This window comes from Chenopodium quinoa, unplaced genomic scaffold, assembly GCF_001683475.1.
Source record: "Chenopodium quinoa cultivar QQ74 unplaced genomic scaffold, ASM168347v1, whole genome shotgun sequence".
NCBI lineage: Eukaryota > Viridiplantae > Streptophyta > Magnoliopsida > Caryophyllales > Amaranthaceae > Chenopodium > Chenopodium quinoa.
Window position 1 is genome coordinate 2,945,448 of NW_018743783.1, and position 27,634 is coordinate 2,973,081.

At 38.3% G+C, this 27,634-nt stretch overlaps 2 protein-coding genes across 6 annotated transcripts; both read right to left on the minus strand.

The window, feature by feature from the left end:
- Positions 1-4,598: 4,598 nt before the first annotated feature.
- Positions 4,599-7,458, minus strand: LOC110684781. Its single transcript, XM_021861210.1, has 5 exons — positions 7,252-7,458; positions 5,900-6,736; positions 5,617-5,810; positions 5,279-5,524; positions 4,599-5,168 (listed from the first exon to the last, which is right to left on the minus strand). Exons 2-5 carry the CDS (start codon positions 5,916-5,918, stop codon positions 4,926-4,928), a joined length of 702 nt encoding a protein of 233 aa, XP_021716902.1. The 5' UTR covers positions 5,919-6,736; positions 7,252-7,458; the 3' UTR covers positions 4,599-4,925.
- Positions 7,459-13,173: 5,715 nt separating this feature from the next.
- On the minus strand, positions 13,174-27,428 carry LOC110684847. 5 transcript variants are annotated; one of them, XR_002503858.1, is made up of 5 exons: positions 27,200-27,288; positions 24,328-24,434; positions 24,058-24,250; positions 23,660-23,925; positions 22,582-23,560 (listed from the first exon to the last, which is right to left on the minus strand). XR_002503858.1 is itself a non-coding variant. In XM_021861278.1 (3 exons), exons 1-3 carry the CDS (start codon positions 27,303-27,305, stop codon positions 18,335-18,337), a joined length of 855 nt encoding a protein of 284 aa, XP_021716970.1. In that variant the 5' UTR covers positions 27,306-27,428; the 3' UTR covers positions 18,216-18,334. The 5 variants fall into 5 exon arrangements, 3 of the variants coding, with proteins under 3 accessions (XP_021716972.1, XP_021716971.1, XP_021716970.1); XM_021861278.1 differs by lacking the exons at positions 22,582-23,560; positions 23,660-23,925; positions 24,058-24,250; positions 24,328-24,434 and adding exons at positions 18,216-18,998; positions 19,492-19,576 and having other exon boundaries at positions 27,200-27,428; XR_002503857.1 differs by lacking the exons at positions 22,582-23,560; positions 23,660-23,925; positions 24,058-24,250; positions 24,328-24,434 and adding exons at positions 26,183-26,663; positions 26,793-26,918 and having other exon boundaries at positions 27,200-27,419.
- Between the last annotated feature and the right edge of the window lie 206 nt (positions 27,429-27,634).

Here is a 27,634-nt window from a genome sequence, read left to right on the forward strand (position 1 = left end):
TCTAGTTCATGTTTCTACTTTGTCTATTCTAGTCTTCATGTTGATATTATTATGCATGCTTGTTGTATAGAGCACTAACTTTTAGGAGTGTACTTTACGATTGCATTTTGTCACATTATGTTGGTGAGTTATCTTATTTTATTTCTTAATAATTAATATAAAAAATAATTAACCATTCCTTAGGGGAGTTTGTGGTTTCTAAAATAGTGTAAGTGTTGTGTGTCAAGTATTTGTTTGTAGTTGCATTTTAGTTTACATAGTTTAAAATGTGTTTATCCTAACTTGTTTGATAGATGTATTAGCCAGTGTTCTGATTAATTTATGGAGTGGATATTGAATGCAATCTGCATTGGTGTAGTTAGGTTTATTGAGCTTTGTTCGGCAGGTTACCATTTTTAAAAAAAATGTGTAGGCTTCTCAGTGGTTTAAGAACTATGATAAATATGCTGAATTAGATCCTTAAGTTACGACTCTATGTTGTTGTTTGCTTAAATCTCAGCTTCTCAGTTGTTTAGGAACTATGATAAATATGCTGTTGTTTATGCTGTTTAATCATTAGAGTGTGATGTTAGATTTTTCCCAGTTTAGTGTGATAGTTATTAAGCCAGAAATGTATAGAGTTTGTTTAGCTGAGAGCAATGAAGTAAGAGTGCAACATGTTGTTGGTCTTATGTCTCAAATCACTCGAACTTACCAATGTATGGCTAAAAGCTATGTTACATGGACTTGGGAACAGGTGTCGGACACGGACACATGTCCAAGTGTCCGATCCGGCAAGTTCCAAAATTTTAGGACACGGGGATTCTGTTCGATATTTGGACACGGATACATAGACACGTCAATACGTCACTTAAATTTATATAAATAAATTACATATTACAAAAGCTTTGAATTTTTCATTACGTCCACCCCTATTTTTTTAATCTTAATTCTTTCCTCGGTAAATTATCCTAATATATGACAATCTTCTTCCCTCCATCTTCCCTTTATCAATGGTGGTCTTTGAACAAGATGTGTTTTTCTTTCATGTTTCTCCTCTTTTTTCCTCTCCACTCTTAATGGAAGTGTCCGAGTGCACCATGTAGGGTCGGACACGTGTCCGTGTCGTGTTGTGTCGACACGGATACTTCACGATTTTAGCCGTGTCCGATTAACATAGGCTAAAAGTATGCCTAGTATTTGTTTACTTTGGGTTGTGATCATGATTTGAAGCTCTTACATTGTTTAGGGTGCATTTGAGCAGATCCATTTTGCCCATGTAATTTGTTAGGACAAGATAGCATACCAGTTACATGTTGCTTCATAATTAAGGGGAACAAAATGGGTTTCTTAAGTTGCTTTCTCTCTAACATGATGTGTAATTCAATATTCATACCTTCTTAATTGTCGTGCTTAACTGAAATGGTTTGGTGATTCTAACTGAATAACAATTGCTGCAAACACTGAATTCTGAATGTGTGTTCTGTTGCCTTTTCTTTTACTTATATTCATAGCTTATAGATTCATCTCTTACAGATTTGGGTGTTTTATTTGCCATATTTGTTTTGGGGGGGAGGGGTTGGGGTGAGGCTGTTTTTCTTAAACTGAGATCGTGCAAGTTGCCTCAAATCTCTATTCTTCCTGCTTGTTTTCTTAGGCTGCTGTTTTGTCTGTTTTTTGCTGTTGTCATGGTTTTATGGTCAGGGTTTCAACTTGTTTTCCCTGTTCTGTGCTGATGCCTGACTTGCTGGTGCTGTGTTGCTGTGTTTCTTGTTGGTGGTGTGTGTTTCTATCTTGTTCAGGCTGTTAGGATACCTGGACTGAGCTTCTGGCTTTCTGTTTGTTGTCTGCTGGTCTGCTGTTCTGTTGTTCTGCCTACTGTCTGCTGTTGTGGTTGCGTTGCTGTGTTCAGTGCTGCTTTGCTGATAAGTTGTTGTATGTTTGTGCTGCTGTTGCACTGTTGTGCTGTTGGTCTGCTGGTTTTGACAGCTCGTACTGGGTCTGGTGCTGGCTGCCTAGCCGTAGTGTAGCTTCTGGTTGCTATTTTGCTTGTAGCTGCTGCTGGGGTTGCTGGTCGTGGTGTGGCTGTGCTGTCTCATTCTCTGTTGCAGGCTTGGGGTTAGTGGGAGCTGCTACAGTCTGCTGTTTTTTTTTGTCTTAGTTTTTATTCTATTTATCAAAGATGTAGTGCTCTTTAATGATGGTTAGGAAGGTATTCTATTTTTATTGACTTTGTGGTATATGCTGCCCTCATTGCTTCAATATGCATTTCTGAGCTTGATTTTTCATGTGATGATGATAAAGCTCCATCAGATGTATGACACAAATATTGAAGAAAATATATGTGTTTTATGTATATTATGATTATATATAAGTATTTGGTACAATTTAAGTGAAAAAATGCAAAAAAAAAAAAAAAAAAAAAAAAAAAATTATTTTTTTTGGGGCACTTTTGGTACCGATTTTGGAAAAGAACCGGTGCTAAAAGTTTTTTTAAAATATTTTTGGAGACTTTTGGCACTGGTGCAAAAAGTTTAGTTTTTGGCACCGGTGCAAAAAGTTTAGTTTTTGGCACCGGTTCTCCCCCGAAACCGGTGCGAAATGTATGGGGTTTTAGCACCCTCCTAAATCCCCACCGGTTCAAAACCGGTGCTAAATGGGGGGTTTGAACCGGTGGGGATTACGTATTTTCGCCTAGTGAATTGAGCAAACAATTACTTACTTATTTGTAAAATAAGCAAACATTTCTTTGACCATATGGAAAATGAGCAATCAATTTTTTGCTCATTTAGTAAATGAGCAAATAGTTAGTTGCTCATTTGTCAAATGAACAAATACTTAATTGCTAATTTAACAAATGAGCAAAAACTTAGTTTCTCATTTGTCAAATGAGCAAATAGTTAGTTGCTCATTTGTCAAATGAGCAAAAAAAAATTTAATCATTCATTAAATCAACAAGCATTTCTTTGCTCATTTGTGAAATGATCAATCAATTTTTGCTCACTTAACAAATAAGCAAATATTTCTGTACTCATTTGTCAATTGAGCAAATAGTTTGTTGCTCATTTGTAAAATGAGCAAAATAGTTCAAATAAACGGTAGGTATAAATGACAAAGTATTTCAAGTAAACACAAAAGATCCAATTTAAATACAACCACCACAAAAGTCACCATAATCAAAAGTCAACACAAAAGATCTAATTTCGATTCAAATATAACCACCATTTTTACATCATTCAAAAACTAACAAAAATCTAATTTTGATTCAAACTAATTATCTAATTTCGATTCAAATCAACACTACTAAACAACTTACAGGTTGATAAAATCATTGTTTCTCTACTTCCCTAAACCTGAAAAGCCATATCAACACCACCAAGTATCTAAATCAACACTACACCAAGCAAAATACTGAAGGTTACACTAACAAGTAGCTTTTTCTTCTTCACCCTTTTTTTCTTCAGGTTTTTCTTCTATAGTCTTAACAGAAACTTTCTTCTACTTTTTCTTCTTTTGAGGAATTTCTTTAACGGACTGAATTGTGTTTATTTCACTTGAAATTATTTCCAGGGTGTACTTCACAAGAAGTTTTTCTATGATTATCACATGTAAGAAATAGAAAAGAAAAAAATAAAACAACAAGAAAATTTTAAAAAAATATAAATGCAGGAAGGAGGGTGAAGCAGGAAGCAGAAGAATAGAATAAGTACTAAGAAACCCAAGTCTGATTTCCTTTACGGTTATTTGAAAAGAAAATTAGCTTGAAATCTTGCTAATAAGCTGCACAGACTATTTATATTCATATGCAGCATACTTGATATGTAAGCCAAGACTATTAAATGTTCTTATTACTTTATAAATTATATTCTAGGTTAATCTTGTATCAGAAGTTAAAGATATCAGTAGTAATGTGCAACAAATATATACAGAAGAAGAAAAATAAGTTAGATCCTCTTAAAATTGTGTTATTAATCCGATTTATATTGTGGTAGCATATCAATAAAGAATAATGTTTTACTACATTTAAAGGTTCACTGGGTTCACTGAACTTTGGCTCAATGGCTCTACAGTTCGTAGCCCAAGTTTCAGCCGAGGTGGAAAAGGGAAGGTACATGAATGGGTGTGCAAGGTCACTCCAAAGCATCTACTACGTATATTGGCCATAGCCAAAATTCAATAAAAGAGGAAAATGTCATAATTTGAGCAAAGAATAATTTGCTCATTTGAAAAATGAGCAAAGAACAATTTGCTCATTTGACAAATGAGCAAAGAACAATTTGCTCATTTGACAAATGAGCAAAGAACAATTTTCTCATTTGAAAAATGAGCAAATAATTGCTTGCTCATTTGAAAAATGAGCAAATTATTGGCTGCTCATTTGACAAATGAGCAAGATTTATTTAAACTTCTATTTAAGAATAATAAAATAATACTAACCTACTAGGTATATAAACTTGGTGGTGCATATAAAACTACTAATATCCTTTTATCATCATGAATTTTCTTTATCATTCAAATTTCAAATACTCCCCCCCCCCAACCCTCCTTAAAATACACTTATGCATGTGAGTGACACGTGGAGTGGCTACTGTAGATAAGTTAAAGTAGCTCTACTCCCACTTTTACAAAGGTTATTATAAATTCATGAGCTATCAATGTTGTTCTAAATATCACATAGACACATAATCACAAGGTAGTGAAGGTACCCCTTTACTACAGCGTCATTGAAAAAGTTCCTTAGCTACTACTGTAATGGCTATTGAAGTAAATTTACACTTTACATGTCCATATTCCTATAAACTCAGAGGGTACTAGAAATTAATAAGTAAACATTGTAGGCCTTGTAGCCAACCTTTTTTAGGCTTGGCACACACAAAATTTAATGAAGTCCAGCAAGAAGCCCATATAAAAATAGAATGGGAATCTATTAGGAAGAAAACAAGTATCTAAGGACATTCCATATAATATGAAAGACTTTCATTATTCTTCTTCAAACCTGAAGGCCACTTTGACAAACCCATGTATGTTTCCATAAGCCTCATCAATGCTATTCCGTAATGCAAATGATTTATACCTGTAGACTTCCAAGGAGAATCAATTGCAGAATACTCCATGCGCTTGATATCGCTTGACAACACAGAGCTCTGTACATTTCCTCCATATTGCATAAAATTGCAAAATGCACTTCTCTGAAAATAAACACATCAAATGAGCAAACATAATAGATATTTCTAAAATCTAATCATTTTACTGAAATAAGCAAACATAATGTTAATAGAAATTAACTTTTGAGTCGTACCAAATGTTTTAAAAGCTTTGTGTGATCTCCCGAATCTTCACTATAATCAATAACCTCGATATTACCATACTGTGTGGTAGTGTTGAAACATACCAAATAATAATGATCTCTTTCGTAAACTGGGAAGAAGAAAAGTTGAATGTCCTTCTTTGGGACAACACTTTGGTTGTATAACTTCTCAACAACCTCACAGAACATAGCATTCCGATGACTAACAGAATCAATCTCATAATGAACAAGACACTCCTACACATTTAAGAAAAAAATAAAATTAAATACAACAGGAATACTGTAGAATAATTCAATAGAACAAAATAAATGAAAGAATATGAACTTACAGTAGCACTAAGCTTAAAAAAGAAACGAGCAGGAGAATTTGAGTCTCTAAATTGCTCATTATAATTCACAATACTACACCAAACATTAATGATTTCTGAATCAACTTTATTTTGAGTATAAAGCTTTTCAAGTTGAAATCTCATGATTTCAACAGCATCCTTTCCATTAACTTTGGATAAAAAATACTTGTTCACTGCATAAAAGAATTAATAAAGTTAGTATCACTAAAACAAATGGGAGTTAGTGTACAAAATAGCAAATTCTATAAAAAAAAATACTTACAAATGATTTTTATCATCATCAAACAGAGCTTCCAAGACACTTTTCTGAACTTCTGATAATGTAGAGTAAATGTTGATAATCCGTGCCTTAAAAGGTGATCTAAGAAGAATTGATAATGTAGAGTAAATGTAGATTAAATGTTGAACTTTACGCTTTCTTTAGAACAGGAACATCAGCAGCACCTGCAGCAGAAGGACCAACATCTCCACTCAGAGGAACATCAGCATCAGCAACAACTGAAGGTCGTACAGGAACATCAGCATCAGCATCAACTAAAGGTTGTACATTAGTTGGGGAGTTCTCCAGATCATCACTATTTTGAGAATCAAATCCTAATCTGAAAGTAGGAGTTCCAAATCCTTTTTTAACCGAAGATCTCAAACTAGATCGAATACTTGAACCTCCTTCAACTTTTTCAGTTTCAACTACAATAGCAGGACCTTCATTTTCAGAAAGACTATTTGCTATCTGAACATTTTCAGCGGCAATCTTTGTAACATCAATGGCTTCTGTTACGGTTGGACAATCAGCCCTAGCAAAGACTGAGGATTCAACATTCTTCTCATTAGCTGAAATCTTGGAAAATCTATCCCAAGCTTCAATGACAGTCGAATCTTGCCAACACTCATCGTCTTGGCTTAAAGAAAGGCTATGTTTTTCTGGCATAGCTTGGGAACTCAATCTTTGCTCGTCACAAATACCCATGGTATCTTCCTTCAACGACTTCCGTATTTTCTCATTGTGAGGAAAATGCTTGACAGCTTGTTCATGCTCATTAAAGTCCATGTATGCCAACACCAGTTTAGTCGAAGCTGCTCCAAGATCCATAAGGCATTTCTAGAAATAAAAAAAAACATAAAAAACATAAATATAAATCAAAAGACTAAATAAGAAATAAGAAAAGTGAATATCAAATAACCAAAGTCATATAAAATGAGCAAATTAAATTTGTTTACACAAATCATTAGTAAAGTTTAGGCTCATTTAACAAATGAGCAAAAAATTAATTGCTCATTTGACAAATAAGCAAAGTGGATATGAAATAAGCAAAGTCATATAAAAATGAGCAAATTGAACTTTATTTAACAAATGAGCACTAAAGTTTTTGCTCATTTGACAAATGAGCAAAAATTAATTGCTCATTTGACAAATGAGCAAATATTTATTGCTGATTTAGGAGGTCCATTGATGCGCCCTATAGAGTGCCACATTGCATCATTATCCACCTGCTGCTGCTACTCCACACCCCTCAATTTTGCCAACCAGTTTCCAAACTTCACAGAATTGTACATTGAAAAACAAACTACATTAATATTAGATCTACATTGAAATATTAAAAATCATATAAATACCTTCTTTGGATCTACTTCAACATCTTCGTTGGATTGTGGAGCAGTTGGAATGGATGTTTCCTAAATGCAAAACACTAAAAAAAATGTCAGTATAAGTTGGGACCATTTGTGATCATACAAATACCTCAACAAATTATAGCCCAAGCTTATAAAATGAGATCTGACATATTGATACTTATTCTACAAGCAAAGGAAAGATTTGTTCCAATTTTATTTAGAAGCAATATAAATGAAAAGAGTAAATATCAAATGAGCAAAAGTCATATAAAAATGAGCAAATTGAACTTTATTTGACAAATGAGCAAAACGTTATTGCTCATTTAGGAGGTCCATTGGTGTGCCATATAGAGCTCACATTGCATCAATTTCCTAAAGGCAAGATTTGTTCCAATTGAATTCTACAAGCAATGCCAAAGGCATAGAAAACCTAAGTATTGGTTGAAAGTGAAATACCATTTTTGGTTGTTTGCTGCCAGAATGACCAACAACCTTTAGATTTTTATCAAAAAGTCCAAGCCTCCCCTTAAAAATTTCCAATTTCTCACAACTAGACAACATATTGGTTGTCCAACCTTTGAGAACCGGAGTTTCTCGTTTAGCTCTAACTTCCTCAATGACAAATTGATCAATATATAAAAGCTACAAATAAGTAAGATAGAAAAAATTAGTACATTAAAATTAAACAAATAAATAACAATTAATACAAAAAAAAAAACTTAGAAAATACCAGCCAAACCACCCACACAAACCTACCCACACATTTCAATTCAGTAGCTGATCAAAATTCTGATTTCAGAAACTGATTTCAAAATCTAATTTCTAAATCTAATTTCAGAATCTGATTTCAAATTCTATTACAAGTTGTGAGTGCGTGTATGTATGTGTATGTGTAGGTGTGTGTGTGTGTGCACGCGCGCACGCGCGTGTGTGTGCGTGCGTATGTGTGTGTGTGTGTGTGTGTGTGTGTGTGTATTTTCTTGTTAAAAAGTGTAATGATACTTTTATATACATATAAGATTTAATATTTTTAGCCAATAGTTATTTATCAATTTTTTGCTCAATTTACAAATGAGCAAATAGTTAGTTGCAATTATTTAGTTGCTAATTTAACAAATGAGCAAAAACTTAGGCGATGCTAGGCACGCATGACACGCATGGCTGGTGACAGGCTAAATTCGTATCACCTAATCAAAAGTAATTTCTAAAACCACTAACTAATATAGATAGGGAAGTAGGGTCGAATCCACAAAGAAACAAATATTTCTATTCCTAATTAATTAATATAATCTAAATTATCAAGTAACCAAATTGTTTTTTGTGAGAATTAAACTAATAACTAAACTGAAGCAAGTTAAATAAGGGAGGAAAACAATACAAAAAAAAGGCCTAGGGTATAGGTTCACCAATAAATAATATTCCAAGGTAAAACATAATAATCAATCATCAATGCATAGATTAATCAGATCATAAAGGGCTTTCGCTACATATTACGATCACAAAATTAATCTACCGGTATTAAATCGCATCTCTCGAATCTTGACTTAACCATTTATAAATTAACCAGCCTATTGAAACTAAGTCTAAACATCAATTCTCATCTCTTGAATCTCGAATCAATATTGCAAAACTCATACAATTAAACCTGCGCAAATCTAATTGCATAACATTAAATCAATCAATAGGAAATCAATCTAAAACATCAACAATCAACATTAATAAATTACCCCTTCACTCATATTATTCATGGATCCCCATAAACCCTAGAAAATAAACTACTCGCACATAATTAAACCTAAACTAATCAACGCAATTAGAGGAAGCATATTAACTCAAAGCAACTAAATTACTGAAAATAAAAGGGGAAGAAATCGTTACCAAAGTAAACGGAAAATAATGAATTGCATAAGTCAAAGGTGTAGAGAGAAAATAAGAGTATTAACCAAAGCTTAAAATCAGAAATCTGGTAATTAACTAACTAAAGAAGAAGTAATCGTATCTAGCTTAAAAACGTATTTATACTTAAGCACAAAATCCTATAAACAAATTAAATCGTCAAAACTTCTTCTTAGAAACATGCGCCTGGTCGGGCGGAGCTTCGCCCGGCCAGGCCCACCTTTTTGTTGGTGGCTTCTTCACTTGCGCCCGGTCGGGCGCGAGACAGGGTGAAGGGCGCCTTTCTTCTATATGCCTCGCCCGGCCGGGCGCTCCTCAGGGCGAGGGCCTACCCGGTCGGGCGAGCTCTTCGGGCAACCATGGACATCTCAATTGGGCTATTTTCTTAGCAGAATCCGAATTTCCTCTTGGATCTTGAAACACGGTCCATTGCCCCGAACTCTTCTTCTTCACCGAGCCCTTAATCATCGGTTTGATTACTCCAATGCGGTCTTGGGCTACGGAATATGGTCATATAATGAGACCTTACTCCAATGCTCATAGCGGCTCCAATTAATCCGGGAAAATGCTCCAAATCCGCAATTTCCTATAAAACAATACCAAATCTAGGAAAATCCTAGAAAACGCATATTAGTAATAAAAGTGGCTCCAAGGAGCCAACAATACTCCTAAATATTCCCAAGGGACGGGTGTAAATCTCTATATAAAATGAACATATCAAACTCCCCCAAGCCAAACCTTTGCTTGTCCCAAAGCAAAGAGCTCATCAATGAACATGAAAGGAATGGTGTCCTTCCAACAAGTGTATTCTTCCGGTAGAGGGTTCAAAATTATTACAGAGCTAATTCTTCAGTAAGGTCAAGTGATCGGAATGCCTAGGTGGAGGCCACTTCCGATCAATAATATCAATGTGCAATTGATGTTACAGCTTAATCTTAACTGAACCCTTCGGATCGAACCAAATCGAATCACCGATCCGAGACGACAAATTAATCCAAAAGGATTTAATGAGTCGATAGAGTTTTACGAATACAGACGTCGGACATCGAGCCTAGGGCGTCGAGACCGAGCGTCGCAAAATTACAATCGACAAGTATGAGCGTAGCCATAACTAGGCTAGGCTAGCTCATCATAGGCACTAGGCGCGCCATAGCAGCCCTAGCATCATGCCTAGGCACTATCGCAGCCTTAGCGTGATGGCTAGGCACCATGGTTGGCTATCGCTAGCACCAGGCGCGCCAACACAGCCCTGGCATCATGCATAGGCGCTATCGCAGCCCTAGCATGATGTTGGGCACCATCGCAGCCCATCGCAAGCCAAGAGCATCACTAGGCGCACCATGCGTGCCCTAGGATGGCTGGGCACCATCGCAGCCCAGGCAGCATCACTAGGCGCACCATGCGTGCCCTAGGATGTCCTGATGTCGTAGCGGCCCTAGAACAATGTTGGGCGCATGGCAGGACCACACGCACCAAGCACAACTAGTGCTAGGCACTAGCGCATGCGTGGTGCGTGGTGCTTGGGCGAGGCATGTGTGTGCATGGTGCACGGTGCATGGCCGAGGCTGATGCGTGTGGCTGTGCGAGTGTGTGCGAAGGGGCTAGCAAGCTAGCAACGTCAAGCCAAGCATGCGTGGCTTGCTAGCAGCACGCATGCTAGGTATTGCGTGCGAGAGGGACTGATGCGTGGCGCGCATGATGTGCGAGTGTGGTGCGAAGCGAGAGGCCAGCATGCGAAGGTCGCTAGCAGCACGCATGCTGGGCCATGCGAGCATATGGTGCAGCGATGATGCATGGGATGCTGGCACCAGCGCCAGCACGCACCAACATGCACCAGCGCCAGCACGCACCAGCAAGCACCAGCGCCAGCACAAGCAAGCACCAGCGCTGCTGCTGGGCTTGTGCTAGCATGCTGGGCTAGCTGGCACAGCCAGCTGGCAGCTAGCCAGCAGCCTTGGGTGATGCGGTTTTGTGAGGGTGAGGACCAAGGCTTTGGGAAAGCCTTGGGGAGCAAGGCATTGCCCCCCCCCCCCACCTCTCCATGGTCCTCACCTAATGCTCTCTCTCCCTTTGACACTTGTCGAATTGTGATTGCATTTATTTATTAATTTATTTTAGAAATAAATTAATTAGCAAATTAAACATTCTCCCACATTGGTTGGGGAATGAAATACAAGGGTTCATTTCCCTATAAATACTAAGCTTGGGTATTGGGAAATGAATAACCTTGAGTGGAATTAAAAAGGCAACTCTAAGAAAGAGTAAACCTTTGATTCGTAAAACTTATAGTTATTTTGTCCGGGTCTTGACTAACCTTCAAGACTTAGGACGCTCGGGTCGGGTCGAGGGTACGATCCGTCGGAGATCTCGTCTTTTCGGGATTTTGAAGTAAGAGCTCTTTGGGAGCGAAGCACGCATCAAAGGTATAATTCTTGTTCTTAATCTTGTTTGATTAAGTTTATTATGCTTGTTAATTGCTTTAATTAAGGGGCGGGTCTTGATGGGTTTCCTTCCACGTAGTGTCGGGTCACTACGAAACCCTACAGAACAAATAAAACATACTTCACCCCAAAAATCAATTAAAACCAAACATAACCAATTCAAGGCAAATCTAACAAATATGCATCAAAATCAACCAATCAAATCCATCCAACTACTCATCCTCCCTAACAATTGTCAAATAAAGCAAACCACAAGTGTATATGGAATTCAAGACTACTGTTCACGCACTCTTCACTCTTTTATGTGGCGGATAAAAAATGTATCCGATCACTCTCCATCCAACCCCTTTAATGTGAACAATGCCCTCCCAAACTCACAACACTGGTGTGTTTAAAAGACATACACTCAACCTAGTAGTCGACTCGAAATATATCAAATCATTCTTTGCATTGATAAACAACTAATATCACATTCATACAACTCTATGCATGAAGGTCGGAAGGTCTTCAAAGCTTCTAATGTAAGGCTTAGGTAAAGGGTAGGATAAATTTGGGAAAATGTGAGAGTAAAGCCATACTTAAGGGAGCCAAAATCCTAATAAATAAAACCAAGGTCAAAATTAAATAATGACCAAATCATCTCCAACACAACTCAACTCTACCAAAAATTCACCAAACATCCAATTATATCAACAATATTTCCAACACTTACAACTTCACTCATATATACAAAATATAAAATTATAGAACTTGAGTGAACAAACAAACTTTGAACTTTCTTTTTTTTTTTTTCCTTTTTTTCCTTTTGATCAATCTTCACTTAGAATATTTGAATATTGAAACATTTTTTTCTTTTGATCTTTTTTTTCTTTTTATCTCACATTGGAATTTTTCAACTCTGAACAACAATTTCTCAATTTTCCAATCCACGAAAATAAGAACAAATAAATAACTTCTCAAATCCACCCACATTGTGAAAATTATGTGCACACTACAACTTCCTCACCTTACTCACTAATAGCTCCCCCAAGCCAAGCTTGGGACTAGTAACCAATGGGACTTAAATAGGCTTGTAATGTGGCAAATAAACAATAAAAGGGCACAAGCAACAACATGGGCAGCAAGAAGGGAATAAATGTATCTAAAATCATCTGAAGGCCACCTAAAAGAACAAATGCCTTCGTCCTCCTCAATGTGCATAATAATGAGTCATACAAACATTACTCAAAGTTACAAATCAGTACTCAACTTCATTGACATACCAGGAACTAACACACATTCCTAACCAAATCAACTAGTCAAGCACTATATTCACAAGCAGTTGGGCAAAATTGACGCATGTTAAGACATCCAAGCAGTCAAACATCAAATCATGGCTAACCTATCCACAATACTCATCATTATATACCAAGAATCAAAACAATTTCATGAATGGGGCACAGGGAAGTATGATTTATCATTCGTTGGATCGTATTTTTGTATTTTTTTATTATTTTTATAAAGAAACATAAAATCTAAACTATAAAGCAATAATAATAAAATAAAAATAAAAAAAAAACTAAACTAAGCACACCAAAGAAAATAAAAAGAAAAAGGAAAGAAAGAAAACCTATATATACAAGAAATTCCCCCCAAGCCAAACCATACAATGTCCTCATTGGCTTAAAGAGAAGTTAGTAACCCAAGTAACTACCCCTCATCATCAAACTCGTATCCACCACCATTCCAAGCATTGCAATGCATCACCTTGGTACAATTCTGGACAAGAAAAAAACAAAATGTTAGTAGGTAAAGAGGTAAAAATGAGTCAGGCTCACTATTTTGTTCATAACTTGTTTTATACAAATGATAATGCAGTGATTCTAATTGCATTGGAAAGTAGAATTGAAGAGCTTTCCGAAGATAGGTCACACGCAACATTTCGTAAAGAAACGCAAAAGTTATGGCGTCTTAAAGTTGGCCCGTTTTGCTGTCCCGCTCACGCGCCCGGTCAGGCGAGTTTAACTCGATTTTCGACCTTTGTTCTCGCGCCCGGTCGGGTGAATTTTGGGCAAAAATCCTCTTTTCTCTTGCGCCCGTTCGGGCTCCATCTCGTCCGGTCGGGCGAAATTGCTCATATATGGACTTCCGCTTGCGCCCGGTCGGGCGAGCTACAACATTTTGAGTCCGTTTTTCTTCAAGTTGCTCCTTTTTCTCCACTTGTTCATCTTCAAGCCTAAGCCCTACACAATTTAGAGCCCTTTCTATAGCATCCACTTCATCCTTCCATGTAGTGGCTTTTCCTGTGGAAGATGTGACACAAAATACCGCCTCTAAGGGATCTCTAACGAGAGCTTGGGGCCTAATAGAAAAATTATTTACATCAACCACATCAATACTATAGCACTTTTCTTCCAGCATGGGGCTTTTAGGAGCATCATGTAGATTAAAAATAATATTTTCATCCCCTACACATAATGTAAGTTTACCACTCTTCACATCTATTATTGCCCCTACAATATGAAGGAATGGTCTACCCAAAATAATTGGAATTTGCAAATCTTCCTCCATATCAAGGACAACAAAATCAACAGGTATATAAAATTTACCTACTCTACCAGGAACATCTTCTAAAACACCTAAAGGATATTTAAGAGAACGATCAGCCATTTGTAGAGTAATATTGGTAGCTTTTAAATTACCCATATTCAATTTAGAGCTCACAGATAATGGCATAACACTTACACTAGCACCAATTCACAAGCTTTATCGATCATCAGATTACCAATATGACAGGGAATAGAAAAACTACCCGGATCTTTTAGCTTAGGTGGAGATTTATTCTGTAATATAGCACTACATTCCTCAGTAAAAGCAACTGTCTCTACCTCGCTAATAGATCTTTTTCTGGTCAAGATTTCTTTCATGAATTTAGAGTATGCAGGAACTTGAGTAATTAAATTTGTGAAAGGAACCGTTACCTGCAAATTCTTGACAACTTCCAGAAACTTACCAAACTGCTTATCTAACTTACTCTTGAGATGTCTATTAGGAAATGGTAGTTTGATAGCTGGCTTCTTTACATCTCCACTCTTGTCTTGAGTTTTACCCTGCAATTTATTATCAAAAGAGTTAGTTTTACTCTGGGGCCCTTCAAGGTTAGCAACAACAAGATTTGGTGTAACAGAATCAGAATTAGCAATTTTTGTAATAATAGGTTCATCATCTTTGGGCATAGAAGGCCCATCGTATTTTGATCCACTTCTCAGCGTAATTGCATTCACGTGATATGTGGGTTGCACCGGCTGTGATGGTAGGGCTCCCTGCTGGCGAGTTTGCAGACTAGAAGAAAGTTGCGCAATTTGATTATCCATGATTTTATTATGTGCTAGGATCGAGTCAATTTGGGCATCTCTAACCTGCATCTGTTTTTGTATATTAACTAACAGCGTTCTGATTTTTGCTAAACTAGAATCAGGGGTAGGAGTAACAGTCTGTTGTGATCTCTGATGTGGAGGTTGGTAGTACCTCTACTACGGTTGTTGTACCTGTGGTGGGGGGTTAGGCACATTCGTACTGTTGTACGACATATTCTGGTTATTTTTCAACCCTGCATTGTAGGTGTTAGAGTATGAACTAGTTTGCTTATAGGCCTGAAAAACATTAATCTTCTCTAGCGAACTGGTACATTCCTGAGCCCAATGACCTACAAGTCCACAATTTTCACAATTAATTGCAGAGTTAGTACCAATAGCGGAAACGTTAGCAACGGAAGATGAATTAGAATTATTAATATTGTCTAGTTTCTAGCTAAAAGCAGTTAATTGTGCTTGCAAAAAGGATATAGAATCAACTTGGTGCTTTCCCTTATTTGCAATTCCCCTGGGATTCCCATATTGGGAATTATGAATAGCCATCTCTTCAACAACATTGATCGCTATATTCACATCTAAATTCATAAATCTTCCAATAGCTGCAGAGTCCAAAATCATTCTTGAATTATATCCAATCCCGTTGTAGAAGGCTTGGATTATCTGCCATTTTTCTAGCCCATGATGAGGGCATTCTCTCTGCAAATCCTTGAATCTTTCCCAAGCTTCATATAAAGACTCATCCGCTTCTTGGGAAAAATTTAGGATCTTACTCCTTAATAAAGTTATTCTCTCTGCAGGGTAGTATTTGTTATAGAAATTCAAAACAAGAGTTTCCTAATCAGTAATACCAAGTGCAGTTCTATTCAGTCCATTGTACCATAATTTAGCTTTATCACATAAAGAGAAGGGAAAAAGAATCTCCATGATTTGATCCTGCGTGACCCTAGCTTGTCTAATGGTGTTGCAATATTGGCAAAAATCTAATATGTGCAGATTTGGATCTTCACCCTTAGCTCCGCTGAATTGGTTCCTTTCAATCATAGTAATGAACTGGGGTTTAATCTCGAATTGTACTCCCTCGAGATTCGCTGCGGGAGCAAGGTGTGGAAAATCTGCTAGGGACGGCTACGAATAATCGCTGAGCTTGCGAGGTGGTTGAGCCGTCATCTCTGATTCTGGTTCTAAAGAAATTTCTGTATCGCTAGAATCAGATAGGGGTTCCAAAGGTGTAATACCCTCGGAAGTAGCTTGTACCTGTCTAAAAAGATTCTTCTACTTATGAAAAGAACGTTCGATTTCAGGATCGAATGGGATTTAACCTGATCTAGAACTCTTGGGCATAAACACGGAACTAAACGAACAAGTATGAGAACTGTCCCAAAGAACTTGCGTTCTCTGAGACTAAAGGAAAATAATCTAGACTATAATAATAATCAGAAATAAAAATAAAACCCGTTTCCCCAGCAACGGCGCCAAATTTTGACAGGCTAAAGTCGTATCACCTAATCAAAAGTAATCCTAAAACCACTAACTAATATAGATAGGGAAGTAGGGTCGAATCCACAGAGAAACAGGTCTTTCTATTCCTAATTAATTAATATAATCTAAATTATCAAGTAACCAAATTGTTTTTTTGTGAGAATTAAACTAATAACTAAACTGAAGCAAGTTAAATAAGGGAGGAAAACAATAATAAAAGGCCTAGGGTATAGGTTCACCAATAAATAAAATTCCAAGGTAAAACATAATAATCAATCATCAATGATAGATTAATCAGATCATAAAGGGCTTTTGCTACGTACTACGATCACAAAATTAATCTACCGGTATTAAATCGCATCTCTCGAATCTTGACTTAACCATTTATAAATTAACCAGCCTATTGAAACTAAGCCTAAACATCAATTCTCATCTCTCGAATCTCGAATCAATATTGCATAACTCATACAATTAAACCTGCGCAAATCTAATTGCATTGCATTAAATCAATTAATAGGAAATCAATCTAAAACATCAACAATCAACATTAATAAATTACCCCTTCATATTATTCATGGATCCCCACAAACCCTAGAAAACAAACTACTCGCACATAATTAAATCTAAACTAATCAAAGCAATTAGAGGAAGCATATTAAATCAAAGCAGTTAAATTACTGAAAATAAAAGGGGAAGAAATCGTTACCAAAGTAAACGGAAAATAATGAATTACATAAGTCAAAGGTGTAGAGAGAAAATAAGAGTATTAACCAAAGCATAAAATCAGAAATCAGGAAATTAACTAACTAAAGAAGAAGTAATCGAATCTAGCTTAAAAACGTATTTATACTTAAGCACAAAATCCTATTAAAAATAAAACAAATTAAATCGTCAAAAATTCTTCTTAGAAACACGCGCCTGGTCGGGCGAAGCTTCGCCCGGCCGGGCCCGCCTTTTTGCTGGTGGCTTCTTCACTCGTGCCCGGCTGGGCGCGAGATAGGGCGAAGGGCGCTTTTCTTCTATATGCCTCGCCTGGCAGGGCGCGCCTCAAGGCGAGGGCCTACCTGGTCGAGTGAGCTCTTCGAGCAACCATGGACATCTCAATTGGGCTATTTTCTTGGCCCAATCCGAATATCCTCTTGGGCCTTGAGACAAGGTCCATTGCCTCGAACTCTTCTTCTTCACCGAGCCCTTAATTACTGGTTTGATTACTCAAACGCAATCTTGGGCTACGGAATATGGTCATATGAATGCGACCTTACTCCAATGCTCGTAGCGGCTCCAATAAATTCAGGTAAATGCTCCAAATCCGCAAATTCCTATAAAACAATACCAAATCTACGAAAACACTAGAAAACGCATATTAGTAATAAAAGTGGCTCCAAGGAGCCAATATTACTCCTAAATATGACCAAAGGACGGGGGTAAATCTCTATATAAAATGAACATATCAGTTGGTGACCTCACTTAGCCTAGCACTCGCATGGCTAGGCCAATGCGAGGCTATGGCTTGACTCGAACTTGTCACTTGTTGAATCTGCATCTCGTCGTATTCGAAGTTTGACTTGACTTGCGACGCTCGGTCTCGATGCTCTAAGCTCGATATCCGACGTCTTTGTTCGTAATACTCTAATGACTCATCTAATCCTTTAGATTGATTCGTCGTCTCGAATCGGTTATTCGATAGGGGTGCGACCCGAAGGGTTCAGTGAAGATTAAGCTGTAATATTAATTATGCATTAATATTACTAATCGGAAGCGGCCTCCACCAAGGCATTCCGATCACTTGACCTCACTGAAGAATTAGCTTTCTAATAATCCCGAACCCTCTATCGGAATAATACACTTGTTGGAAGGACACCATTCCTTTCATGAAAATGAAAAGACTACCTGACATTAAAGTGGAAACACAAAGAACTACAAAATTCGTTTGAACATTGGCCCAGCTGATTTATGGTCCTTCAAATAAATTGAAAGCTCCCCAATGTTGACAGATAATGATTTCTTTTTGAACTGTTTTTTCCATTGGGTAATGACTTTATTATCCTTTGAAAAACCATTTGCATCCATCTCCATGCCTCCAACTGGCAGCCCTAGGACCTCATGTACATGTTGTTCTGTATTTTTGAAAGGCTCGAATTCAGGAATATTCAAGGAACAACTCTGAGCATCAAAGTGCTTGACCAACCAAAAACCCAACTGCAAAGGCAGTTGGGACACTTTCAAAAACTCCAAGGACCCAAATCCTATAGCTCTAATAGCAATCAACTGATCTTCTAAAAGCTTCTTAACAACATTAACGACAGATGAAGGCGACATCCTATTACGCAACGTCCCATAAACAACAGACTTTGATCCCTGCACTTCATCAACAGCATCTTCACCATCAGGAACCTCATACTTCACATTCGGTTTTTCTTTCATTCCTTTTTTAACCTTTTTTCCCTTACCCTTAGTAGTGACTAATTTGAATCTCTTCTTCTTCTTTTCTGGGTTTATAGATGCACTGAGCTTCTCAGACTCTACAACCACTACAGCCCCTGATGAACCAACATCGACAGCACACTCCTTTTTAAGTGTCCTGCTCATTTGTCAAATAAAAAAAATGTAATGAAGAGGATACTTTAGGGGAGGTTCTAGAGTATGTTATGATAGAAAAGCATAGGTCGATAAATTATCTAATGAACAATTGTCAAATGAGCAATCAATATTTTGCTCATTTAGCAAATGAACAAATAGTTATTTGCTCATTTGTCAAATGAACAAATAGTTACAAATGAGCAAATACTTATTTGCTCATTTAACAAATGAGCAAAAACATAGATGCTCATTTGTGAAATGGGCAAACATTTGTTTATTTGTCAAATGAGCAAATAATTAGTTACTCATTTGCAAAATAAGCAAACATTTCTTTGATCATTTGGCAAATGAGCAATCAGTTTTTTGTTCATTTAGCAAATGAGCAAATAGTTAGTTGCTCATTTATCAAATGAGCAAACATTTCTTTAATAATTCATTAAATCAGCAAGCATTTAATAAGAAAATATAGAATGAGGAAATAAGAAAACACATACATTATCCTTTCCAAAGGTACATCCGTAAAATCTTTAGCATTGGTAGAATCAATAGCAACCGAAGAATCCATAGCACTGAACAATTCTACAATTATAAAAAAAAAAAAACCCGAAAAAAATGTAAGCTAACTAAAAAAGGAAAAATCCAATTAAGAAGCAAATTTTTAAGAAAACCCTAAACCAAGATCTTCTAAATGAAAAGATGTGTTTACATCCTACATGGCTGCATAACCAGCCCAAATATCACAAGGTACATATATGAATGATATGCTTATTTCTCCCTTTAAGATGGATTTGAGTCATTATCAATTTCAATGATGCTTGTCAGCTTTTAACCAAACAACATCCCTTAGCCCAACAAAAGCATCAAGACACAAGCAAGAATTGACAGCATTATCAACAACTGTAACTGTAATCACAGTTACATTCCAATTTACAATTCAACATATTAATAATCACAATTGCATTCCAATTTACAAACACTCTCTGCAACTGTAATCTTCTGTCACAGCTACTAACTAATTCTAATTCTTGCCAGTCAAGCTAAAATCCGTCACACAACCTTAGCCACAAGATTGACAGCACACTAGGTGTAATGCAACCACGAAACTTTTCACTAAATTCAACACTTCAAGAATATTATCTATGCAAACTTTTAGCTTACAACAGTGTGAAAAAAGTATTCATATATCAACGCAAAGGAGGATGGCATGCATGGGAAAATATATCGCATAATATGAAGAGAAATAAAAAGGGGGAAGGGGGGATTCACCACATTTCTAACAAGAAGCAAAGGATCCTAAATGTGAGAAAATAGTGTCCTACCAACCAAGAAAAAGTAATTCAAAAGGAACAAATTTGGGTAGCTTCTATACTATAATGGTATAATGAATTAGAAAACTACCCATTTTAAGAACCTTGTGAGTTGTGACAATGTTAACATATAATATTTCAAGAATAGGAATATTTGGGATGTTATTTGATTCTTTATGGGTGAAGTGGGTGCATGCATACTATTTCAAGAATAGGAATATTTGGGATGTTCCTGCTCCTCAGAAGAGTTCTTGGGTTTTGAGGAAAATCCTTAAATGCAGGGAAGTTATTGATCAGATTGGTGGATAGGATAAAGTTCAATATGGGGGGGAAATGCAAATTAAGAAGGTTTATGATCTCCTTAGATTCCAATCCCCAAAAGTTATTTGGAAGAGAGTAACTTGTAATAACAGAGCCTCTCCCAAAAGTCTTTTCATCCTTTGGCTTGCAATCTGGAATCGGTTATTGACTAAAGATAGATTGATGAGGTGGAACTTGAATTGTGACCCTAGTTGCTTGTTGTGCCTGCAGGCGCCTGAAAACACTCCTCATCTCTTCTTTGAATGTAGTTACTCCCGGAGAATTTGGCAAAAGGTCTTGGATCTTCTAAAATGTAGGAAAGTAGTCCAGAACCTTGATTTGGAAGTTGAGTGGGCAACCCACCATTGTAGGAAATCTAAACCTAGTGGCCGGTCACATTTAATGTTCCTGGCTGAAGCGGTTTACAGTATTTGGTGGCAAAGGAATACACTATATTTCAAGGAAATGTGATCCAGTAGAATTTGTCTTTAAAGAAATTGTTTTCAAAGTTGCTTGTCGATGTTTGGAGGATGATCGAAAGCTACGTATGATTTCTAATTGAGCTTTTGGGTTGTTTTGTCTATATTTTGGTTGTTACTGTTTGCTGCTTCTTGTGCTGTCTTTCTCAGCCTGGGGTTGGTGTTGTTGGGTTGCTTGCTGCCTATCCCGGCTGTTCTTGTTGGTTGTATGGGGTTCTCTGCTAGTGCTCTTGTTTGCTACTACTACTGTCCTATTGCTGCACCGGGGCTGGTTTACAACCAGGCACTATAGAAGGTCTCTGTTTCTAGTGTTGTTGGGTGCTGTTTCTGCAGGTTCAGGCTACTGCTTCCTGTTTCGCAATTCTGGCTGGTGCATTTGCTCCTTGTTGTTGGTGTTGCCTACTGTATCGCAACTGATTCTGGGGCTACTGGTGGGGTGCTACTGCTGTGCTGGTTTCCTACTGCTGCTAGTTTCTCAGGCTGCTACAGCATGCTCCCCTTCTTGCTGGTCTTTGTTGATACTGCAGCTTGGCTGCTGTCCTTTATTGCTGCTGGGTGCTACTTGGAGCTGCTGCCTTGGTTCAGCTTGCTGGGTTTAAGTGCATAGATTATTTTTTTGTTGTTCTTTGTTTTATTGCTGGTTGTTGTCCTGTTCTTTTGGTCGGGGGTGCCCCTCCTAGAGGGTAACCCTCTTCCTTTGAGTTTAGGGAGCCTTGTTTTTGGTCCTTGTCCCAAAGGAACCCTTCCTAGAAGATGGCTTTTGGTTCCCGGACCTCTAGCTTCTGTTTTGTTGCCCTTGGACTTGTAGTCTTTGGGGGACGGTTTTCACCTTCTGGCCATGTGGGCTTGTACTTTTATTGCCGTTTTGGCTTTTCTTTATGGTAATGTTATTTCTATTTACCAAAAACAAAAAAGTTAACATATAAGCAAAGGCAGATAAACTGAACATAGTATCCTAGTTTGGGGAATTGGAAATTTTCAAAATGAGAAAATGTAACTTTCTGCCCTAAAATCTACCAAGAATCACATATTTCCTAAATGATTGTTCATTTTGGATAAGGCATGAATATCTCAGAATCATATTCCTCCATTCTTTACTCAGGTACAGCCTCCTCCAACATATTCTCGAGATCAAGCTCCTCCAAGCTACTCTCAAAATCAAGCTCTTCCAAACTATTCTCAAAATCAGGCTCTTTCAGAAAAGTTGATGAACAAATTGAAAAAATTGAACACAAACTAATAAAATTAAGCTGAAATAATCGAGCATAACTGATACAATTAAGCAGAAAATTAAACAATAGAAAAAATTAAGCCGAAAAATCAAACAAAAATCAAGTTAAAAACTGAAATAAAAAATAATTACTCAAATAAAACTAAAATCAACTTAATAATTATTCAAATAAACCTAAAATCAAGCACAAATTATCAATGATTTCTAGGTTTCCAAAAAAAAAAATTAAAAAAAAATGGAATATAACTAAAATTAGGCAAAATAAAACTAAAATCAACTTGATAACTACTCAAAAAAACGAAAATAAAACTAAAATCAACAAAAAAAAAACAAACTAAAACATAATCGACACAAAGTAATAAACAATGTGAGCTGAAATCAACAAAAATTAAACGAAAACTAAAACGAAAATAAACGATGAATGTAACCTAAAATTAATTGAAAAACAGCAAAATATAAACAATAAACTCACCTTGACGAAGAATTGATGAAGATTAAAGAAATTATGATGAAAAATCAGAGAGAAAGAGAGTAGAAAAACGGATGAACTGAATGAGGAGAGAGAAAATTGCGCGTGAAAGAGGAAGGAGGAGTGAGAAAAAACGCAGGTTCTTGATTTCAAATGAAATTGTTTTGTTTGACTCGAATTGTATTGTGATCGTTGGATGGTACGCAGGCCGAGGAAAGTAATACATGGCCATTCGGCCGTAGAAAAACAATTCAAGGCTTAAGCTTCAAGAGGGGGCTTCTCAGTGTCAGCAGCTACATCCTTCTTTTTCCCAGCCGGCTCCTATTCCTTTTCAGCTTCCGAATCCTCTTCCTGGTCAGACCCCTTGGCCGGATCAGACTCTTCCTCCTCCTCCTTTTCCTCTTGAACTTGATTCAGGAGTTACATTGTACTCTTGAGAGGAGGCGGCGAATTGATTCTTCCAGCCTTCATAGCCAGCATTCGGGAAAAGAGCCTCCCAAGTCATCTTTATGATGGCGTGTAGTCGTCCATCATCTGTTTGACCAGGGCCTCTTTCTCCTCCTCAGCCCTTGAAGTATACTTCTTGGCGAGTTGGACCTCCTTGTTTTGCAGCCTGGCCTTGAGTTTGTCCACCGGGGTGCAGAGTCCGGTTGCTTCAGAGTCCGCCTCTTTAAGAGGCTCAAGCGTAGCCTTGAGGTCCTTAAGCACCTTCTCCAGCTTGGAGATCCGCCTCTTCGCCGCGTCCAAATCGGCCTTGACCTGCAGATTGGCGGCCGCCTGATAATATAGGATGTTAGTGGTCAATAATTCATTCTGAGCATTCTAAAACATGGTCGTATCTACAGAAAAGGCGGAGCGAGCATTTGCAGCTTTTACCTCTTTGGTCTTCTCGTGGATGGGCTTTCTAAGTCCATGCACTCGCAGCATAGACTGCATTCGGCAAAGAGCAAAACATTAGTACAGGCGGCAAAAATAGTTGCACAAAAAAGTAAAAATTACAAGTTAAAATATCTTAGCGAGAAGAGCGAGGATGGCATCAAGATTGACGGTGTCGACTCCTCTAAACGACTTCTTGTCCTCAAGGGAGATGGCTCTCAGCATAGTCTTGGCCAGCTGTTGAAAATCCGGCCTCTGAGGGGCATCTGCACAATCAACACTTTGTAAATACTTGGTGTAAATTCGACCTATAGACCGGCTACTTTCAGAGGTACTGGTCGACTGCTGATTGAATTTGACCCTACAAAGGTAAGGCAAAGGATTAAAGCTTGTAATACCTTCGGCTGCCTCCTTCTCCTTTTGGGGTCGGCTACTCCCAGGGGCGGCTGGGGACTTAGGAGGATGGGTTCTTCCAGGCCTCTGGGCCGCCACATGTTTCCTGGACTTGCCAGGAGTCGTCACATCGCCGGCCGTCTGCTTCAGAAGCTTCGGGTCCGGCTAAGAAGAAATAGAGGGTTTGGAGGAACCGCCCTGCACGTAAACCAACTTGAGTAAGAAGAAGGCGAGAAAAATAAATCAAAACTTAGCCAAATTGAAGAAAGGCTCACCTTGGGTGTCTGAGCTGCACGCGACTCCTCGCCCTTCCGCTTGCCCAAAAGGGAGCGGTAGTAGGCGGCTCGCTTCTTGGTGGCCGAGAGTTTTTCCATTGCTTTGTCTGCATAAGAAGAGTCAAATGGTTAAGTAAGACACACAAAACAAAACAAGTCTTACTAAACATCTTAACACATTCGGTCCTCACCTCTCGGCCTCTCAACGCTAAGGCCACAGGCGGCAAGATAATCCCCATCAGATAGCCAGACATATCGGGGAATATAACTATGGGGAATGACTTCCTTCAACTCAGTCTCCTCATTAGGCTTGATGGTCACTTTGAAGAGACCCTTATCCAAGATCTCCTCTCTGGCCTTTCCGGGAACAGGCGGCAATTCAGATCCGCCTGATAGCAGAGGTGGGTTTCGGTTCCACCTGTTGTATTGTTTGTTCTTCACTTTGTCAGGAGAAGAGACAATGTAGAACTTGCTCCTCCAATCCTTTCACTTGTTCTCTTTTCCTATTGTCATCATATAGCCTTTGTGGCTAGACAAAGTGTACCATCCAGACCCGCTTGCCTTTGGGATCCGGCTGAGATAATGCATGTGGGCGAATGCCTCGAAGCTGGGATCCACCTCCAACATTTCGCAGGCGGCAATGTAGCCCAGAATATTTACCCAAGAATTTGGGGCCAGTTGCCAGATACCCAGCTGATATCTATTAAGAATGCTCTCTACGGCCGGATGGAGGGGGAACCTGAGACCAGCCTGAATGGCCGCCTCATAGCAGCCAAAGTATTCATCCCCGTAGCTTGACTTTTCTGGCTAGACTATGGTGTCCTCGGCATCCGGCACGTACAAAATAAAACCATGTCCCATGACATGTTCAGCTCTAAAATCCCTATTTTATCAGCCATTGCTTTTCATCTACCCGAGGGAACGTGATGATAGTAAGCAGCAAATTCCTCTCGGAGGGTAGCAGACGGCTCGGCCCAGTCCTTGCCCTTTTCCACAGAATGGGACTCTCTCGCTGTCTCTAGACGAGAGCGCATTTCCTCAGAGTCATTGGAGGATCTACCAAAAGTATTAGGCTCTGACTCACTGTCTAAGCCGTCGGACATATCGTTTGCCTGAGGGTCCTGTTGAATAGAGCCGGAGGCATTACCCTCCAACTCCTCCCCTGATTCTAGCAAGATTGAATCATTGGGGGTACTTGGGGTGCTAGGCGACACGTCCGAGATTTCGCTAAGAGGCGCCCTAAAGGAGTCGTCCGTGCATTGCTGCCTAACTATTTGCTTAATTTTGGCCATGGTGTCCTGCGCAGACACAGCGACAGTCGACTTGGAGAAGTTCGCAAAGGGTGGTCCAGCAAGGGGCAGTCGGCACTCCTAGTTCTAGATTCAGCCGTCCCCGGTGATCGGCTGATCACTAACCTAGGCCGTGCCGTGTGTTTTTGGGAAACCATTTTCAAAAAGAAAAGAAACAAAGTAAATACGAGAGAAAAGTAGGCGGTTACCTTTAGTTTGAAGGTACGGTTGACGTTTGAAAAGAGTCTTAGGCGGCTGTAAAAAACAGGTGGTCAGGTAGCCGGCGACAGGTGCTTTTCTCATAAAAAGACAAGTTCTTTTCTAAAAGTCAAAGATTCTATGTCCGAAAATCTTAAGAATGTGTGAAAAAATGATTGGGGCATGACCCTTATATAGGGGGGTGAGAATTTCAAGGGGAACCCTTGAGAAATGTTCCAAAAGAAGAAACGGTAAAAAACAGTTCGCCTATACGCATGTGACACATGTCACAGGCGTCACGTGGCAAGCCACGTCACCCCTGTGTGGGGCAAATGATTAGGGGATTTTTACCCCGCCACGTGGACCAATCATGGTTCGCCACGTGGACCAATTAGAGCCTGCCACGTGTCATCTTAAGGAGAGCCCAAAGTAGACGTACCAGGACATGACACGTGGCAGACAGATATTTGGCAGCTTTCAAGGCCCAAATCCCCAAGCAGCCCGTCAGTCCTAGGTTTCTTAACCTAGGAAGGGCACGCATTTCGAGACCCTATAAAAGGGAGATGTTTCCTTAAAAGAAACACAACATAGAATACAACCAGAGCATTAATTGCATAATTTAATTACACACGAGAGTTTACACTCGGATACTGAGGCTGTCTGAGATAGTCGGATGATCGTTTCTCTCCAAAGAGAAACCTGATCCCATTTACATTCCACACCTTTTACATCCAAACACGTTTTAACTTGATCGTTGGAGGCGAAAATCCACGCACCAGGAGTCTCCGTTGTTTTGCAGATACAGGCGCCCGAAATCCAGTCTTGGAATTGTAACTCTCCTGCAGGACACTAAAAAACCCCAAAACACAACCCATCAGTTAAACTAAGTCCAGGAACCAGGTAATACACACTCTCAACCTTTTTTTGTCTCTCCACAATCCTTCCCTAACATAATTACGTCCCAGTAACATAGCTCACCAGGGTCTACTTGCTTTGTCTTCCCTTTCCCTCCTTCATACACTAACTGCCCATTTGCAACATGCTTGAAAACCCCCCATGCCAAAACTTCAATGTATATTTGTGAAATTTATCACTCATATCACCCTGTCAATATGACCATAGCAACAACAAACCACAATTCAAACAAAATCCAACCGCAATTCATACAAATTCAAACCACATTTGTAGCAAAAACAAACAACAAACTCAATTCTTTTACACCAAAATTAAACCCCAATTAACAGTCAATTATTACCAAATTATACACAAAACATACCAAAAAATGAAGCTTTTGGGTATTTGTACATGTAATTAGCACCAAACAACTACGATTTAACAGCAAACCACTCAATTAAACATGCAAAATCAACTAGATTAAGGGTTACCTGCAATGGTAGTACTTATTGCGTGTGCTTTTACAATTTCCCTTCGCAAATTCCAAATCTTTGCTTGAAATGGAAGCTCTGAACCAAGGTTTAATGGCGTCACCATCCTTTTCGAAGATTTGCGAGAGATACAGGGGTTGGGTGTGATGTTGACAGAGGTGGTTGGGTATTAAATGACCCTTATAATTACTTTAGGTGGGAAATTAGTAAACTTAGTCAACAATTGGGAAGCTTGACTTTCTTACGCGGTTATAGTCACCCAGGTCTGTTAAAAATTAAAGGGTGGTAAAGTTGAGATTATTTAAAAATAATCTAAAGTAGGGATTTCTTGAGCGAACTGGGCGAAATTGGGATTATTTTTAATAAATTTTCCTAAAATAAATTGCAATTTATTTTAAACCAAAAAATTTATATTAATTATAAAAATAAAATTAG

Bases quoted from the DNA above. Each gene is read 5' to 3' on its own strand.
- LOC110684781 (XM_021861210.1), bottom strand. The intron at 5,525-5,616 runs GTAAGTTCATAT...TTAAATGTGTAG, and splicing joins TTTTTAAGCTTAGTGCTACT to GAGTGTCTTGTTCATTATGA. The intron at 5,169-5,278 runs GTACGACTCAAA...GTTTATTTTCAG, and splicing joins CAAAGCTTTTAAAACATTTG to AGAAGTGCATTTTGCAATTT.
- LOC110684847 (XM_021861278.1), bottom strand. From the start codon at position 27,305: ATGGTGACGCCATTAAACCTTGGTTCAGAGCTTCCATTTCAAGCAAAG. The intron at 19,577-27,199 runs GTAACCCTTAAT...TTATAATTGTAG, and splicing joins AATAAGTACTACCATTGCAG to AATTGTTCAGTGCTATGGAT. The intron at 18,999-19,491 runs GTATGTGTTTTC...ACAAATGAGCAG, and splicing joins GTACCTTTGGAAAGGATAAT to GACACTTAAAAAGGAGTGTG.